The following is a 19834-nucleotide window of genomic DNA, read 5'->3' as shown; positions in this document are numbered from 1 at the left end:
GCAGACTGTCGCTGGTGCCTCCGAAACGGGGGTTTGGTTATGTATACGTTCTTTATTTGTTTATTTTGAGAACTTTCTCAGCTTTGGACGACAACATTGCCATCCGTGTGAAATGTTCCCTCCGTCCCCGCTACTGCTCGTTTTCCCCGCTGCGCTCTTCTGGGCCGCACAAGTTGCCGGGGACCTCGAGGGTGTTACCATCACCGGTGAGAGCGCAAGTTTCGACCCGGCGCGTATGTACTGAATGATGCATGGCGCCAACAAAAGAGAAAACACGAAAGAAATTAAAGCATGCCTAAGTATTTAAACTGGATCTTAAGTCTGCACTATCACTGTTGATGTTGCGTCGATTATAGCGGTGATAGTCGGCTGTTTGACACTTACACTTAAGGAAAGACTCATTTTTTAAAATTTAACCTGGAAATTTAACCTTGATCATTTAGTTGTTTGTTTATTTTAAAAGAAATCCATCAGGTTATTAGAGCATCTGTTAGTAGAATTCCGTTTTGGGGTGTTTGTGCAACCTGCACGTGCTGCCAAAAATATATTTAGGAAACAGGAACTTTTTGTTTGTTGTTTTTGTTTATCTGTTAAAAACAAACAAACAAACAAACACGTGTCCATTAATCGGGCACAAACTTGTTGCTGGGGTTAATAATAGCGTTCTGACAATTTAATCTAAATATACACGTGCCACAATGTGCTCCACTCTCTCAGGATTCCAGCAGCTTCCGCTCACCTGTGGAAAGTTTTTATGTGGAGGTCCTACAGGGACATCGTTAAACCCACACAATCCCCTGCGCACAAACTCACAGTTGTGTTTCCCATCGCTACAGAGGACATTTACGTCGACCTACAGCTATTTCCTGGAATCCTTTTCTACTCGTTGCTGCCCCAACCTTAACCCTGGCAGTAATTAATTCATTTTAATTGTTGTCCCTAAATATAAGTGATTCCTAACAGCACCACACATCAATTCTCACACAAAGTGAGCAGTAAAGGCACAAACACTGTTTTAGGTCCCTTTGTTTACACCACCTTGTGAGGCAGAAGAAGCTCCATCATCGAAGCAGCTTCTCCTTATTCTGGAATTCAAGTTTCATCAGCAAACGAGGGATAATATCTTTTCTTTTATAAAATATGTCGTTACTGTAGATTCTCCTGCCTGTGGTGATGATAAGAAGAACAAAAACATATAGCCTGTAACTGTCATAGATTTCTGTTATGACAGCAGCAAGTGAAACATCGGCTTACCAAATGTTCTGCTATAACATTTTAAATGAGTTTTCCCTCCTACTTATCATGAAAAGAGCACATCACTTGTGTTGAGTAGGAGATGCCTACATCATTCAAACAGTTAATAATCTGAAATCATTTTACTCCTACTTTCTGCTGTTCTTCCTTACTTGAGAAACCTTCTGAAAACACACCCTGTGTTTATGTATCTGTGTATGTTTTAAGATAATCTTGCACAGGAAGAAAACATATGGCTCGTGTGGTTGTAACTGTCTAAAAATGCAAAAATTCCCAGAGGATTTGCTTCATATTAAAAAACACAACAAGAACCTTCAGAGATAAATGCCGATATTTTTGTAAGAAGATTAAGGGCAGGATGCAGCGAAATGGGAATCCTCTGTTTGTTTGTTTGTTTTTTCCATAGAAGTCTCTCTCCCTCTTGCTTTTTCCCCTCTCTCTCTCTTTACTCATGGATTATTTCTTCATTACATTTTTGGCACAGAGTGGTTAGCATCACTGGAGGTGGCTCGAGGTGGGCTCAGCTAGCAGACCTTTGACTCTCAGCCTCTTGCCCCTTGAAACACTCAGACTTGAGAGTCACTGAGACGAAAATGGGCTGTGACTCAGCAAACTGACAGATGACGGAAAGCTATGCGTTATCTTCTAATGCATCAGTGTACTTGTACTCAAGCCAGGAACTCACTGTACGATTTAAACCAAATTACAACGGTCGATTTGATCATAATGAGTTGTCATTATGATTCAATGAAATGTATTTCCTGCACATTTTCTCATAGTGTGTTGCTTCATGGAGTGAAGGCTTGATCCTAAAACCTTATTTGTTTGCTAAAATTTGTGAAAGCTGTTTTAAGCCCATTTAACTCTAATAAATTCATTCAGAAAACTGGAACTTTAGACTTTGGGTAGTTTCCTAATGTCATAAAAAAGTACTAAAAGTACCAAAAAAGAATTTGAGTACAGTATTTATGAAATTATTTATATTAGAAACACCACATAACGATTAAATTCAATGCTTCTTGACATTGAATGCAGCCAGTGAAATAACCACCTCCGCAGTCTGTTTAACTAATAAGTAGATTTTAAAGGGAAACTGTTAACTCTCAGCTAATGTATTGTACTGACTGGGCACTTGGTTTAATTTCCATTTTGTCTTCCATTTTATTCTAATTTATCTGGGTTGAAATGGTGTTGCTTTTACTTTGGTTTTATTTTAATAGGTTGATAGGATTGTATTTTAAGTATATTGTTAGGAAAAAAGGGATACATACACAAAACAAAGCAAACATTAAGAGTGAAAAGGATGCAAGTAATGTACCTCCCTAGAATCAGACAGAGGACACTGAGATTTATTGTACTTTACTTCGGGACTCTTAACCATTTTTAAACAGAACAGTGTAATTCCCAGCGGATGAACATGCAATTTAGAATTGCTATTACATGGGATTTTTTTTTTTTTTTTGAGATATAGTGATAACTACCAAATGCACAAAGGAGACAGTAAGATATCCCAGGCTCTCCATGTTGATCTTGTGGACATTATAGATGATGCTATGTGAGCCAAAATAATGAAAAGCTCTTATAGATCAGCTTAAATAACGATGTAAAGTTGGCAAATTAAAGTTCTTTTGGAATAAACTGAGCAAAAATAATGAGATGTATTATTATTGCCTTTCCCACCCATGCAGACCCCTGCGCCGTAGTGTCTCCACCATGCATGAGCGAGGCTGATCGCTTCAGCTTGGAGGCCCTTCGGAGCATCCATCAGATGATGGATGATGACCAAGATGGGGGGATTGAGGTGGAAGAGAGTGTGGAGGTAGACACCTTGCTCTTCATGAAATATGTAACCCATTTTCTTATTTTATTTATTTATTGAATTATTTTACTTAATCCCTGTGCTTGTATGTTTTTGCATGATTGATGCACATAGTGTTTAGCAGTGCAACAACAGGTGTCATCACTGCTGCTAGAGTCAAATGCTCCTTCAAGGATAGCAGTATAACTTTGCCTTTGGCTCAGTGACAAAAATTGGTTTGCACAAATAGAAAACCGTTACACTGGTGACCTTTGTAGTCATTCGTAACAGTAAGCAGTGTGTCATGACAATTTTTTCCCCCCTGAGATTTCTTTGAATGGTAAACTACCTCAACGTTAATATGCTGCTATACTGTTTGTATGTGCGTCAGGTAATCAACCTAGACTTCTCTAATGCCTTTGCCTTCCAGAATGCAGCTCAGGGATACAGTATCCAGGGGCTCAGGTTGCAGTTACCATAGAGATGTCAGAGGAGGTGTCTGGGCTCATCAAAGTCCCAAAATTCCTCTAGCCATCATATGAAGCCTTCGTCTAGAGCCAAACACACATTCCAAGACAGCACCAACACACACACGCAATCCCTGAAGTTTGCAACACACACTTATGGTTCTGCAACCATTCTAAATAAATGCAAACTAAAAACAACCGCTCCTTATTCCTAGATTGAAATCTAAGCACATGACTCACACCAGCACTCACTCTATTTATCCTGGACATAAAGTTCAAACAATATGATGTCCTTGTGACACTTATATTCGCATTTTAGTGTTGTACCTCATAATAAAATTTTAAAAAGTCCTATTTTCACTCTGTTGTACTGTTTTTCTCCAATGTCGCAGTTCATTATTGAAGACATGAAGCAGCAACAGACTAACAAACACAGCAACCTGCACAGAGAAGACCAGCACATCACAGTTGAGGAGCTCTGGAGAAGCTGGAAGTCATCCGAAGGTATCCGGGTGTAACAGAGTGTGTGTGTGTGTTTGTGTCCAGTATCATGTTTTATCTGAAACTTGATCTTGTTTTGTTTTAGTACATAATTGGACTCAGGATGACGTGCTCCGCTGGCTGAAGGATTTTGTTGAATTGCCACAGTATGAGAGAAATTTTAAAGAGTTTAAGGTCAATGGAAACACACTCCCCAGGTGAGAATAACTGAAGAGGGTGTACAGGCAATTCGCCACATAAACAAGTTGGTCTTCTAGAAACTATATTCTCAGATTAAGTTTTGAAGGAACCACATTCTCTCCCGTTTGTTTGATTCACAGTGATATCTGTAGTCAACATGTGTCGCCATTGTTCTTCTTCTTTTGCTACTGTTAACTCTCTTCTGGCAACCATACATATGTTATACAAGGCAGGGCTCGTCACCCTGGAAACCCTAAAAACACACATGTATGCATATTTTGGTAATCCCAAATAAGCCATTAAAATAAAAACCATAAAATCCATTTGTAGGATTGCAGCTAATGAGCCTTCATTCCTGAGTGGCCAGCTAAGAGTTCAGGACCAGAGAGACAAACAGAAGCTCACCATCAAAGCTCTGGATGTTGTTCTGTTCGGACCACCTACACGTAAGAAGAAATCCTCACTTTATTCCCTCAGACAGTAGCTTTGATGTCTTTGAAGCAGGAAAGATACATTCATGTCCTGTTGCCATTCTTTTCATTGCATAACTACTTTTGTATTACTCTTCCTCTTAACCTTTAATCTAAAATCAGCATTAAATGATGGATTAGGCAGCAAAGTTGCTAAATCGGTTTACATTTAAGGCCTTTCGTTTCAACTTACTTAATGTTCATATCGTTATTTCAAAACACAGCTGCACGTCTCTTAGCTGGTACTAGAAATTATGCCCACATCACATCAGTTTTAGCCAACTTACATTGGCTCCCTGTTGAATATCGCATCAATTTCCAAATTCTCTTGCTTACCTTTTAATGTACCTTAAATTTTAAACAATTTGGCTTCCAGCTATCTATGCGAACTCCTCCATTTGTCTATCCCTAATAAGGCACTTAGATCTTCCAATCATATGGTCCTGACGCAACCGAGGTCTCGTCTGAAGTCCAGAGGTGATCAGGCCTTTGCTGTCATAGCTGCCAGAGTCTGGAATAACCTCCCTCCTTATATTCGTTCCTCAGAGTCCAATCTTTTAAATTGCGTCTTATTATTATCACTTATTATTTTAGTCTAGCTTTTGATTCAAATTAGTATGCTATTTTGTGGCTAGTTATGTGGGTTTTTTTTTTACCCATATTGTTCATATTGTATCCTGCCCTCCTTTTAACTGTTTCTTTTATTCTGTCTTATGCTATTGCCCTGACTGAGTGTGAAGCACTTTGCTCAACTTTGTTGTATTATTATGTGCTATAGAAATACATTTTGATGTGATTATTATTTAAAGCGATCTGATGTCCATTCAATCATAGGGCCCCCTCATAACTACATGAAAGACCTGCTGCTCATTGTGTCAGTTGTGATGGGAGTCGGCGGCTGCTGGTTTGCCCAGGCTCAGAACAAAGCCAGCAAAGTCCACATATTTAAAATGATGAAAGATTTAGAAAGTCTCCAGAGGGCTGAACAGAGCCTCATAGAACTACAAGAACAGTAAGAACTGTGATTTTTTTTTCTTCTCTCTGTCAGTCTCTTAGCTACTGTAAGTTACCGGATTGCCTTTGCTTTGTGTGATTGAACTAAACACGCTTTGATTTACTCAGACTGGAGCGAGCCCAGGAAGAAAAGCGTAATGTGGCAGAAGAAAAACAGAGCCTAGAGGAGAAGATGAGAGATGAGATCATGGGGGCACAGGAAGAGGCTCATCGTCTGCATGAGCTGAGGCAGGGAGCTGTTAGTGAGCTGAGCCGCCTCAGATATGCAGAGGAGGAGCTGGAACAGGTAGAAATGCTGCAGCGAGAGCAAGCAGCTTCACAAATGCAAGACACTCATCATCCTAGTTTGGCAGGCCTGAAGATTTTACCCTAAATTATTTTCTGCATACTGATGATTTTTAACATTTGCCACCTCTTTAGGTCCGTGGAGCGCTGAAGCAGGCCGAGAAGGACATGCAAGCCAGCTGGACTGTCACAGAGGTGCTTCAGCAGTGGCTGCAGCTGACACATGAGGTAGAGGTGCAGTACTACAATGTTAAAAAGCAGAGTGCAGAACTACAGCTTGCCACTGCCAAGGAGGAGGTAATGCATAGCAACATAAGAGTAATAATGCTTATAGTGACTATCCTTCATATGTAAGTGCCCAGACTCATATGTATGCTTTTTTCTAGGCAGAGAAGATTAAGAAGAAGAGAAACTCTGTGCTGGGGACACTCCACGTGGCCCACAGCTCCTCTCTAGACCAAGTAGACCACAAGATTTTGGAGGCCAAGTGAGTCACAAAGTTACCTCTGTGCAGGTATTTGTGTCTGTCAATATAAAGATTCAACAAATTACATCACAAAGCTTTTTGGATCTCTTAAAGGAATGCCTTGTCTGAAGTAACAGCCTGCCTGCGGGAGCGTCTTCATCGCTGGCAACATATTGAGCTCCTCTGTGGGTTTCCCATCATCAGGAATCCGGGTTTAGCAAAACTCACTGCTCAACTCTACTCCGACTCAATTGCCCTGGGGTTGCCTAGAGTGTGCCAGTCATCTTGTTCGTGCCACAGCTCCATTCATGGCTCCATAGAGGATCTTTTAGATGAGCCTACCTCTCCTATTTTACCTCAGATACCAGGTAAGAAACAGGAAGTAGGAGCTTTTAAGGCTTTAGTTGAGTCCTTGTTATTGTCAGTGTCACACAGCGTTAGATTTGATTGGAATCTGGAACGTGATATGTGATTTGCACACTTCCAATCAATGCATTCAGAAGTATGCAAATAGGCGTTGAATTTAATATTTCACATTAAGTTATTTGGTTTGTATTGCCTGCAAATATGAGTTTAATAACAACCTGATATATGACAAAACTATCCTCTGTCTCAAAAAATATTCCAATATTAAATGGATCCCAGTTACAGCACATTTAAAACTTTTTAGAATGAAAGATAAATAACTCTAGTAACTGAATTTGTGATCAGAATCAAAGTACAATAGTGTATGCAGTGTTCAACCTCAAAACTCTGAAATATTTCCAAAGTGAAGGATTTGTTAAGTAGCTGATAAGTTTGTGTTTTGCTAAGAATACACAAACTCATTGACTGAAAAAGAAAAACAAGCACTCATAACAGAGCTCAGATTCCTTCCTTAATAACGCTTCACAAATAACAGAAATACTAAAGAGGTAAAAGAAATTGTTAACTATATTGTTAATGGGTGTTATTAGTATACGTACACATACATGTATATACCATCCTTGTTCCTACATCACCAAACTTCTCTAACCGTACGTTTACTGCAGCTTCACAGACAAAGTTTAATTAGTAGTGTTCTGGAATGAAAATTAGGGTACATATTAATTTCTGCTCTTACAGGATCTGCTCTGCATAAATTCTTCATTTTTAATAATTGTTTCTCACCAGTTGCAGTTGCACCACTTAAACGGTCTCCTCGAGCACGGGTATCCATACGTCGGTCACGTCGCTCAGGGATCATTCCTCAACCATCAGCCACCATGATCTCCCCAGACCCTGACCTTCTTATCCCCATCCGAACTCCCTACTCTTCCTATGACGAGGAAGAGGAACATTTTCGAAAAACACTAAAAAAACAGTATGTCTGCCTTTTCCCAACTTTTAAAAATGCACTTGCTGTGCATTTTTAAACCACTTTCTTATCCTACCTTTATACCAGCCTTAGCTGTCCTTTGATTTTTTTTTCCTTTCCTGTTTTCTTTGCTTATGCTTCCTTTCCTTTCTCTCACTAATAGAGATTCCCAAGAAAGGTTCTCAGATTCAGAGTATATGACTTCTCCTCCTCTCAGCAAACTGTTCCCTAGTTCTGCTGTTGACATCTCCTCTCGAAAGCTCTATCACGATGACACTGAGCTGCTTGCTGAGAGCCCTGTTACAAAAACTTTAACTAAAGAAGTAGAGGCTCTTGTTGAATCGCCACCTCACAAAATGTCAGTGGAAGACCTTGAAACTTCTGTTGATATTGCCTGTAGCAAGATGGTTAGAGACAAAACGTTGGAAACATCTTCTTTAAAAATGTCTGCAGAAGAGTCATGTACAGATTCAACATCAAGGAAGATGTCACGCAACAGGACTGGACTTTCCACTGATGTTGCGCTTAAAAAGGGAATTTCAAATGAGACAGATGCAGAGTTTTCACCCAGGAAAGTAGAGAAGGACACAGTGGGGGATTTGACAGAAGTTCCCTCAAAGAATACATTCAGAGAAAGAAGTGATTTGGGAATAGATGTGAGGAAGATGATATGGGATGAAGTAGAAGCATCAGTGGATCTAGCAAAAAGGAAGATATCAAAAGATATGATGGGCTCTTCAACTGACACTTCCTCAGGAAAGATGACAAGGGATGATCCTGAGCATCTATTTGACTCCAGAAGGATTACTAGAGATTCAATGGGAGTTTCCCAAGACACAGGTTCCAGGAAACATGCGTTCCATAAAGGGGAAAATCAATTTGATTCCTCTGTGAGGGGATCAGCAAAAGACAAAATAGTTGAGACAACCAGAATACCAACAAGAAAAATGTCTAGAGATGAGCTGGAGTATTATACAGATGTTGCTTCAATGAAGATACTGCCCAGAGAGAGACTCGAAGCACTTGTGGACACCTCATCCTCTACAGAGATGCAAGAGTTTTGTTTAGAGCCATCAACAAGTAAAGGTTTACTGAGAAATGAACTTGAAATGTCTGCTGGTTCTCTCAGAAGGAGAATGCCAAGAATGCCGAGAGAGGATGCTGAAAGCACCATAGACACTCCTACTGGAAAAATCTCTTGGGATAGAGTTGATATCCCAAGGGAAATGCCTAAACAATTCATCTTGAGGGAAGAGTTATCAGAATCAAGTTCATTGGCAGCTCACAATGTGCAGCCTGATCTCATGTTAACTTCCCAGGTGCCATGGAAGTCTTCATCAGACTTTTTTACTGTTGGGCCACTGAGCCAGCTCGTTTATGATGGAATCCTTGAAAAATCATGCAGCTCCGTGTCTTCAGCAACAAACCTCTCTGCTGGCAGGCTGCGAGCAGAGATGGAGCCACCTCTGCCAAAACCAAGGGTTGTCCTTCCTGCTCCCTCATTGCCTTCGGAGGCCGCAGATGACAAGAACAAGGAAAAGGAAAAGAGCAAGAAACCTTTAAAGCTCAAAAATCTCTTTAAAAAGAAAAATGAGTCGAGTCCAGAGAAGCTTTAAGGTGCTCTTCGGAAACTCTAGCAATCAGCTGATTTTTTTCTTTCTTTCTTTTGAACATTTTATAGAAACTGAGTTTCGAATTGTCTTTGATGACATTCAGTAGTCAAGGTTTTACAAACCTTTTAGCTCAAGGGGTTCAACTATAGTGTTGCATTAGTTGTTAAGGAACTGGAGTCATTATATTATTATACACGCTATCCCAATTTTAGGGGTAATCAAAAATAGTTAAGGTTAAAGTTAAGATTAAGTTAAGGGCTGTTTTTAATCCTTGGATGAAAGTCCTTTTTAGTTAATGAAATGTAAAACACATGGATTTCACCAAATTTTACATTTAATCTTTTGAGATGCCCTGCCAAGCATTTACTGCAACCACCTTAGGTTTCTTTATATGTTTTCTGAAGCTGTATATCGGACATGTATCCAGTTAATCTTGACCATCTTGTTTATAGAATAGCGGTTATATCTTAAAAGAAGATTCAAAGCCAACCCCATCTTCTTTTATCTAAACTCCTACAGAGTCAAAATGACAAAAAGCAAACTAACTAGTAATTGGTTTTACTTTCTATACTAAGTCTTATAGACACATGGTTGATATAGTAGTTTAGTTTTTTTTTTATAGTTATGTGTGGTTGAAGGATTAAAAGTTTTAACAGATGCTTCTTTCCAGTATGACAGTGGCAATTCTTAAATTCATTTTAAAGATTAGAAACTCAATCAAAACTGTTTAATACAGTGCTAAAGTTAACACATTCTTGTGCAAAAGAAACTGAGTTAAACTTTGTGATGTCCGAATTAAATTTACCTTCCTAAACTTATCCAAATTGACTAGTTAGAAATTTTTGGGAAATTTTCAGTACAGCTGCATAATGTACATATATATCAACATTAAAGGACAATTTAAAGGAACTGGAATTGAATTTTGTGTAGGGTTTAGGGGGTTAGGGTTAAACTCCATGCTTTTAAATGAACATTAAAATAGAGACAGTTTTTATTTACCTATTTAATTTTTTTTTTTTTTAATTTTAATTACCACAGCAATTGTTAGAGTCCTTAAACACGTTTGACGGCTGAATAGCTCTAAAAATATGCAGCACAATAAAGAATCATTTATTATACAACAAATATTTGTAATAGTTTCATACTATATTTTTTCATAGATGGTTCAGTATTATTTTCTTTAGCCCCTTTGCAATTAAATGGCATTTACAGTCGCCATCAGCACTTTTGATGTGTGGTTAAACAACGGCCTTCAGATAGATTTAAACAAAGTAGACAAAATGATTCTCTGATGCACTGTCGCAAATGAAACTGCTGACTGTTTGCACTGCTAATATGGAGGATTTTTGATTACTTCTGTGTTAGGCAGAAAGTAGTCGTAGATAGAAAGTAGAAAGTAGATAAGTGAGTAGCAAGATTTGAAATGGATCAGGATTCACAAAGTAGATAATCATAGTTTTTATTCTTTAAGAATTCTCCCTATTTTTTTGTTTGTTAGTTTTGCTTTGATAACTTACAAGCATAGAGATTAGTTTATTTTTTGTAAAACAACAAATGTAAAAATTTTTTATTATAGCTGTCTTAGTTTCTGAAATTAATGTATTAAGAATCACATATTTAATTTCTAAATTGTTTATGTTATTGAATGATTAAAGCTCATTAATTGTTTTCAGGCATTAAATCATTTTCTTGTTTTAACTTCGTTTTTTTTATTTAAGCGCTTCAAATATGAAGATTTTTCTTCAATAATTAAGTATTTTTATACCAGTTGTAATCAGAGGTGCAGTGCTGCTGAGTGCAAAGGAACAACACTGCTACACTATTTTTCCAACTGAGGAAATAAAATATTCGCAGTTGGATTAATTAGTTGAAATTCGGTCTAATTCTTGCAAGAAAGCCATTAATAGCAAAATGAGTGGTCACAGCTGTCATCATAATATTTAGAGCCAGATTTGGCAATGGTGTGCAACAGTACAAAACCCTCTTTTTGCATCAGAAAGCTACCTGATGATGCATTCACAAAAATGCAAACAGTACACTAATTAACATATGCCATGAGCAGTCCAAAGTACTGGCTCAAAGTGAGCAGACCTGATGAAGGGGGTCAGTGATGTCATAAGAAAAATAATAATCTATAAGTTGAGGTTTTACACATGTGTTTCTCTCTGAAAACTGTGGAAATGAAAATAAATAACAGGAGGCTGAATGAGAAACAATATGTTTATGATATAAGAGATAACTCTTCTGAAATTTCTAGGGACTGTGTTAGGTCCTGATGACTAAGATTCAGGTAGAATGTATCAAGAGGGGTGCATTATTATTATCATGTGAGCAACAGCTGACCTGTTCATGTATAGAAGAACAACAAAAATGTATTTACCACCAGAACCCGAGGGACAAATAACTCAGATTGATGCTACAACAAAGAGAACTGCACTTTTGCTTGTAAGTTGTTTCAGTGTCAAGTACCATGAGTGTAAAATGTTTTCCCCTGTGTTAGAAAAGAAAAACTGATTAACTGTGTCATGAATAAATGGGCTGTTATTTACTGATTTATATGAAATTGATGATAACTCAGGTTACAAAATTGGTCAAATTTAAAAATGCTGTCCATTGTGTTAAAATAAAATCCTGAAAATAACTACAGCATCTTAAATGTGTCATTTGTGAAAAAAAAGACTTCCAAATTGCAGAATATTGGTTATCCCCACTTGCATAATAAGCAGACCTGCCTGTGAACTGCACTTCCTTGATGTCAAGAAGAAAATCACAGATATGAACTTTTTGGAAGCAGACAATGACCTCCTAATTTTTATTTTTAGTGTTTAGTTTTTTGAAAACTAAGTGTTTCGGAATAGCCAACAAGACTTCTGTCTCCTGAATATTTTATTTAATTAAAATTCAACAGAATAATGTAAAGATCCTCAAGTTCCGTTTTGTGGTATCAAAGTATATCATGGTCAGGACACATCATGATTATAAAATGTTTAAACCTCTTAAAACCATTATTAAAAAGCTGTAATCTCTGGTTCCATGGAGAGCACTACATAAAAACAGTCAATTCTGTAACTGAAGTAACTGCAATGGCTCAAAAACACTACACTAAAATCACAGTCAGTGTAAAGATTGTCACTGCAGCAGCCATACTCCTCTTGCATTTGAGAGGAACCTACATACACAGTTACACGGAAACTCATTAATGATTTCCCTACAGTGCATTACAGATTCATTAAAATGAAGAATATATATCACGCAGTCATGATGCAAACTTCCAGCAATCATTTGAGGACAAGAAAACAATATAATTTAGCTTTGACTGTTGAGAGAAGTGTTTGTTAAGAAGTTTTTAGTTCATTACCTGTCATCTCCAATAGATGTCAGGATTGTCTAGGTCAGCATGTGATGCTTCTGCATGATGTTGAGGGATCAGAAACCCTCCCTCTCCCACTCCCCTCTTCCTTTTACTCAGTAAAACCTTCCAAACTTACTGCTCTTAATATTGTCTAATTCTAGCTTGTTTCATTAGATTAAGATTAATTTGACATGCTGCATTGTTCTTTCTGTCCACAAACTCTTACTCAAAGAGTAAACAGGTCAGATACTAAACTCACAAAAACAAAGTCATAAAAAACAGCAACTAAAAGAAGATACAAATGAAATATTAATAGTAGCAGACTGTATGGCATTTAGTTTTTACCTTTGTTAGGTGTAAGAGAGTGCATCTGTTAATATTTAATGACTGTTTTATTTTTTGGCATAGATGAGATCAGTGTCAAAGGAGAATATAGACCACACATGCATTATTTAGTTAGTAATTGACTATCATATATTGCATTAAAATAGCACAGACTTTCCTGAAGCTATTGTGCTAATTTTCCATGACTTTTAGTGTTAGTGTTATGTTCTGCAGGGTCAGGACCTACCTGCTCGCTCACCATAAAATATACACACTACTCACAGAAAAAGCTTAAGCTTTCCAGGTGGTGCAAAGCAGGAACCTTGTGCTGTGATATGATTATCATATTTCCTGTCCACCTGTAAAACTTTGTTTTTTTTTTAAATATTGTTTTCAGAAATCTTTGTAAAGTATATTGCTTATTCAATATGCAAAAATTTATATATACACCACGTTCCAAATTATTATACAAATTGTGTTGAAGTGTCATAAAGATTAAATAAGTTGTTTTTCAATTAAGCCCATGGATGGAATAGTGTCTCAGGACTCTTTGCATCACTGAAATCAATCTCGGACACCTATGATCATTAGTTTGCCAGGTGAGCCCAATTAAAGGAAAAACTACTAAAGAAGGATGTTCCACATTATTAAGCAGACCACCATTTTCAAGCAATATAGGAAAGAAACATGATCTCCTGCTGCTGAAAAGCGCGAAATAGTTGAATGCCTTGGACACGTAATGAAAAGCTTAGATATTTCACGAAAATTTAAGCGTGATCATCATAATGTTAAGAGATTTGTGGCTGAGTCAGAGCACAGATGGGCTTGTGCAGATAAAGGCACAATGATGAAGGTTTCTGCCAGACAAATACATCAGATTAAGAGAGCAGCTGCTAAAAGGCCATTACAAAGCAGCAAACACATATTTGAAGCTGCTGGTGCCTCTGGAGCCCTGCGAACATCAAGGTGTACAATCCTCCAGAGACTTGCAGTTGTGCATAAACCTTCTATTCGGCCACCCCTAACCAATGCTCACAAGCAGAAATGGCTGCAGTGGGCCCAGAACTCCATGAAGACTAATTTTCAAACAGTCTTGTTCACTGATGAGTGCAGTGCAAGCCTGGATGGTCCAGATGGACATGTTTTGAACTGGAATCACAGGGAGAGAGCTGGTCGGCCCCTTTAGGGTCCCTGAAGGTGTGAAAATGACCTCTGCAAAGTATGTGGAGTTTCTGACTGACCACTTTCTTCCATGGTAGAAACAGAAGAACTGTGCCTCTGCAACAAAACCATCTTCGTGCAAGTCAATGCACCATCTCATGCTATAAGGAATACCTCTGCATCATTGGCTGGTAAAAGGAGAGGAACTTATGGTGTGGTCCCCATTCTTCCCTGACTTCAATCCTATTGGGAACCTTTGGAACATCCTCAAGCAAAGAAATATGAGGGTGGGAAGCAGTTCACATCCAAACAGCAGCTCTGGGAGGCTATTCTGACATCCTGCAAAGACATTCAAGTAGACATTTTCCCAAAACGTACAAGTTCCATGGATGCAAGAATTGTAAAACTGCTATCAAATAAGGGGTCCTATGTTAATATGTAACTTGACCTGTTACGATGTTTTTGATTAAATAGCTTTTGATTTCAGTGAAATTGATCTACTAATGCTGCAAATTCAACAAATGACCATTTTCAATTCTCTACAACCTATTAAATCTTTTGAAACTCTGTGTGCGTAATTATTTGGAACAGTGGATTTTAAGTTTTTTATTTTTGAAAAACATACTGTTTTCATTGGGAGTTTTGTTCAGTAACATTTGAAATATACTCTATTGGTCGATGACTCGAAAATTATGCCAACTGTCATTTGAATTGACTATTTAGGAAAAACAGAGAAAAATATAATTTGCATAATAATTTGGAACGCGGTGTATATATATTTTTAATTAAGAAGTAGCCAAGAACATATATGACTGCAGGAATGATGACAAAAACACAGTGACAGAGTTACCAAAAATGAGAGATTGAAAAAAAACAACGTGTACTTTTGATTGTAAACCTTACAAATATAACTTAAAGACAAAGCTAGTTATTTATTTCTTCTTTGTCATCTGAATGATGTGTTTGTGCGTCCTGAGACAGGAACACAACTGTTGTTAAACACAGATCTTCATCCTGAAAAACAATATAACATTTGTAATTAGTTAGTTAGTTTAGTTTTGCAATGCTAGTTTTCCATTTAACAAGCGTGTTAATATTAACGACCTGTGAATGTGACGCATAAGGTACAAAAGCACAAATCAAAATTATGAAGGGAACCTTGGTTACCATATTTTGCCTTGATTGTCGTTTGATACTCAATCTTTTCTGATGATGATGCGATTTCTTTTCTGCACAAATGAACACAACAGCAGTGTAATATTAAACAGATTAAAAGCATCTATCTATTGGGTTTGTGGAAAAAAAATAACAAGTATGACTCTGCAAAATGACTGAATAAAACATTTCAAAAAAAAAAAAAAAAGCTATTATGCACAAAAATAGGAAAGATAGTAAGTATGTACCTGCTTTCTGACAAGTGTGATATACCAGAATAAAGGAGAATGAGGTGAGAATGGTAAAGGCTGGAGTGAACATCATCATCCATGACAGACGGGTTACACCAACATCCATGACACGCTGTTCTTGCACGATTAATGGTTTTCCTATAGTGACTAAAACATACATATTGTCACCTTAGGCCCAACAAACAAACAAAAAAGTAATATTGCATAATAACATTGAAACATGGTAATTTTGTAATAGTTTAAATCTTGCATATTTTCGATAAATGACAGACTTTGCTTTCTTTTCAACAGCAAATCTTTTCCTATTTAATCTTAATACATACAAATGCAACCCACTGCATTTATTAAAAGAAAAAACGTACCTAAGCACCATAAGGAAACTTTTGTTGTGATTAGGTGCTATATAAATAAAACTGAATTGCATTGAATTCAATTACCTAATTTGAGTCTTGTTGTGGAATTTCCATATGTGTAAACAAATCTGCAGTCTTTATTTTCCCCATGCTGTTCTTCTGTTCCACAGTAGTAGAGACCTTCATCAGAATCAGTGATATTTAAAATCACAAGGTCTCGGGAATTAGAGGACTCATTCTTCACAAAGTGCAAATGAGACAAAGGTTCCAAAGGAAACCAAGACGCAGATTTGTACCGTAAAACAACAGTGTTATCATGAGAACACTTCCTGTACCATATTATATGTACTCCAATGGTCATTTTGCAGTCGCAATACAGAGTGATGTTGTCTCCAGGTTGGGCTGTCACTTCCAGTACTGATACAGAAATTCCATTTTGACTGCAGGAAACAACTCCTACAAAAAAATAGAATTATATGTAAATGTGACAAATAACATAAAACACTGAAAGTCTGTTGATTAAAAGATTGTGACTTCAATGCCAAAATTACCTAAAAGAACAAGAAGAATAACATGCAATCCATCCATTAGTGAAGACCATGGGGAGTTGAAAGACAGCCTCTGAAGCACACAGATATGATGTATGTACAGTTTTCCAGGAAATGTAGTTGATTGGCTAGTTACTAAGTGGTTTATATTGAGGCTGCTGTGCACAATGACTGTGGAGACTGTGACTTTATAGTTAACAGTTAACATTAACTTAGTTAGTGGTACAGCCAGTGGCCTACATTGGCTATACCACATGGTAAATACATATATTTAACTGATTAGTTAAGAGGAGCACTTTTCTACTCTAATTGAGCACTCAAATAGCTTATATAACATGCATCATTCACTAAGTTCTTTCTATCTAACATTCAAATATTCTGTTGTCTGTGGTTTTAGGGGTTTTGTCATGTCAACAAACATATTTTAAGTGCAAAAAAGCAATGAGGCAACACCTTCACTGACTGGGGGATAGGACAGGGAGAAAGAAAGAATGAACGAAAGAGAGGGAGAGAAAGACAAAATAGAGGGGAGAGAGACAAACAAACAAACAAACAAAAAAGAAAAAAACAAACAAAAAAACCAACTGGATCACCTGTCGAGAGAAGAAAAAAAAAACAGAAGAGAAAACAAATAAAAAAGAGCAACATAATAAATACAACAAAATCACAATAAACTAGCTAACAGTAGTTAACAGTAGGTACTAAATATTAAATGTTATTGTGCAGCACGCAAGATTGACTACCTTTCAGATAGCAGCCAAGAAAGTTGTAGTTTGTGTCTGTGAACACATGTGTGTACACCTGTGTGCACACCTGTGTGGATCAGCACGCTTGTATTCAAAAGGTTTCTCCATGTAATGATCTGCTAGGGAGTGTGGGGAGCCATAGCCCCATCGCCCAGGGCATGAAGCAGGTATGGAGGAGATCCAGGCCCCAGACATCCAAAGGGCCCAGAGTACAAGAACCCAAGGAGGACCACCAAAGGGGCAACCATGCCACCCTCCTGGGAAGAGCTGAGGAGAGCCCCAGACGAGGGGTCACCCAGCAGCCACGGAGCAGAGGCCAGAGGGGGTTGCAGTGACGTGCCCACGGGCTCTGCCGGCAGCCAGCTGTGCCAGAGAGGACCGAGCCCCAGGCCCAGAGGCCAGAGGCCTGAGGGCGCCCCACCCCCAAGAAGGGGCCCAGCCGGGCCACAGGCGCCAGGCCCAGCCAATCAGCCACCAGGAGTGAGCTGGTACATACATGAGCTCCCAGCCCCAGACACCAAGAACCACCAACGCACCGACGTCTGAGGGCATCAGCCACCAGGGAATGTGGTGAGGGGAGATAGGCCTCCATACCTTGGAGAGCCTGAGATGTTCCCAGAGAGGTGGAGTCTAAGACCCGACCTGACATATAGACACAGACGAACAGGCGCACACAGACACAAACGTGTATTCCCTCCCCTATATACACATAAGCAAATATTCGGCACTCAACCAATGTGTACACAGACAGAAATAGACACTGTACACACAATCACACTCCCCAAACATACTCTATATCCCAGGTTCAGGTACCCTCGCCCCCAGAGGGGCAAACCATACCTAGACCCAGGAGATGTAACCGTTTTCCCTGGGGTGGAGGCAAGCAGACAGCCACCTTATCTGCAGTAGCAGGGAGGCCCCGCATCGCAGAGCCCAATCTGAGTGAAGACCCCAAACCTCCCTCCGCTCGCTCATATGTAGTGCTGCTGTGTGTTGTACTAAAGTGCATTTAAAACACAGGAGGGCACGGTGCTTCCTGCCAGAGAGCAGCACGGCTCCTCCCGAAAACCCTCAGTGTCTATATGCATTTAAAATTGAGGGTTGGGCGCCAGAGATGGGTTTGAATACACAGACCATCCTCTGGATGCTGTATAACGTACCCACCCCCAAGGCCCTATATGTATGAGTAATGTGGATGTCTAGGTCGTGGAATAAAATTGGGGCACAGGCGGCCAGAAGGGGACAGAGGGGGAGTGCTTCCCCTGCACCCTGGTGACACACCTGGAACCCAAGCCCTGCATGTGCGGGTGGGTGTGGTGGAGCGGGAAGAGGGAGGCAGCTGAGGATGGGGAGGGAAAAAAGGAAGCGGCATGTGGCCCCTCCTTGGGGCCAGCTCCCCCACTGACCCCAGTAGGCACCCCCACACCCTGGAACCCACCAGGGCAAGGGGCCCCCCAGGCCCATCTGGACCGGGACCCACAGCAGCAGTACCGCCCAGCCCCACAGAGTCCGGGGCAGCCCACCCGACCCCACCGCAGAGAAAACTGCACCCACCCCATCATCCACTCATCTCCCAGACTACACAAGACAATAGACACCCAGGTTGAGTTCATTCTCCACCTCTCCAATATCTCTCCCCCACCTGCAGAGTGAGCTCCTGGAGAGAGGAGACCACCTGTATAGATGTAACAGCCTCCTCACCGGTTGAAGAACCCTCCAGTTGGGCCAATGCACTAGAGGTCCCCCGCATCAGGGCTGAGTCCCCATGCACCCAACCGCCCACCCACAACCCTGGCGACACAATAACCAGGATCCAGACCCCCAAGCCCCCACGCCCGTCCCGGACCCACCCAGGGGCAACCAGGCCAGTAACCAACGTCCGCTAGCACAGACCCTCCCCCATCTACGCTGTACGCAGCCACAAGGAAAACACCATCTAAGAGCCACCAGAGCCCCTAACCAGGTCATGGCAACAACCCCCGGGTTAGGCCCTCCAGGGAAAACGTCCCTAGGGAATCCCCAGACGCCCTAAGCCTGTCCCTACCCCCATATCTACCACAATAGCGAAGGCAGGACCAAACCATGACCCCCCCCCACTAGGCGATGAAGGCGATCAAAGGAGCCCAGAGGGATTGATCAAATGTGGTGGCAGAGGCTGTATCAAGACTAATGTGATGTATTAGATGGCTTTTAAATTGTTTAGAATTAAGGGCCAATCGTGGCTCAAGAGTTAGCAGTTCGTCTTGTAATCGGAAGGTTGCCGGTTCGAGCCCCGGCTCAGACAGTCGCGGTTGTTGCGTCCTTGGGCAAGACACTTTGCCTACTGGTGAGGGGCTGATAGTGCAATATGAAAGCCTTGCTTCTGTCAGTCTGCCCCAGGGCAGCTGTGGCTACAACTGTAGCTTGCCTCCACCAGTGTGTGCGAGTGAATGAATAGTGGAATTGAAAAGCACTATATAAATTAAGATTATTTTTATTTTTCCAGTTAATGAGGATTGTGGGCTGTGTTTATTTCTGTAGTGACCTCATCCAAGTTGCCCAGCAAGCACACTAAAGGGGA

The 19834-nt window shown here is 39.8% G+C and overlaps 2 protein-coding genes across 3 annotated transcripts; one reads left to right on the top strand and one right to left on the bottom strand.

The window, feature by feature from the left end:
* The first annotated feature begins 15 nt into the window (after positions 1-15).
* LOC146572691 (stromal interaction molecule 2-like) lies at positions 16-12026 on the top strand. 2 transcript variants are annotated; one of them, XM_085276997.1, is made up of 12 exons: positions 16-206; positions 2943-3073; positions 3912-4023; positions 4106-4217; positions 4531-4646; positions 5505-5682; positions 5793-5970; positions 6105-6266; positions 6356-6456; positions 6550-6803; positions 7588-7777; positions 7935-12026. In XM_085276997.1, exons 1-12 carry the CDS (start codon positions 113-115, stop codon positions 9385-9387), a joined length of 3081 nt encoding a protein of 1026 aa, XP_085133123.1. In that variant the 5' UTR covers positions 16-112; the 3' UTR covers positions 9388-12026. The 2 variants fall into 2 exon arrangements, with proteins under 2 accessions (XP_085133123.1, XP_085133122.1); XM_085276996.1 differs by having other exon boundaries at positions 16-233.
* Positions 11927-17312, bottom strand: LOC146572690 (uncharacterized). Its single transcript, XM_085277000.1, has 5 exons — positions 16532-17312; positions 16065-16436; positions 15625-15765; positions 15389-15450; positions 11927-15235 (listed from the first exon to the last, which is right to left on the bottom strand). Exons 1-5 carry the CDS (start codon positions 16782-16784, stop codon positions 15146-15148), a joined length of 918 nt encoding a protein of 305 aa, XP_085133126.1. The 5' UTR covers positions 16785-17312; the 3' UTR covers positions 11927-15145.
* Positions 17313-19834: the final 2522 nt, after the last annotated feature.

This window comes from Mchenga conophoros, linkage group LG6, assembly GCF_057382185.1.
Source record: "Mchenga conophoros isolate Kocher_MC1m ecotype Shallow Benthic linkage group LG6, M_conophoros_male_GT1.1, whole genome shotgun sequence".
NCBI classification, from domain to species: Eukaryota; Metazoa; Chordata; class Actinopteri; order Cichliformes; family Cichlidae; genus Mchenga; species Mchenga conophoros.
The sequence above is the reverse complement of the archived record's forward strand: the minus strand, read 5'-3'. Positions and strand labels throughout refer to the sequence as shown.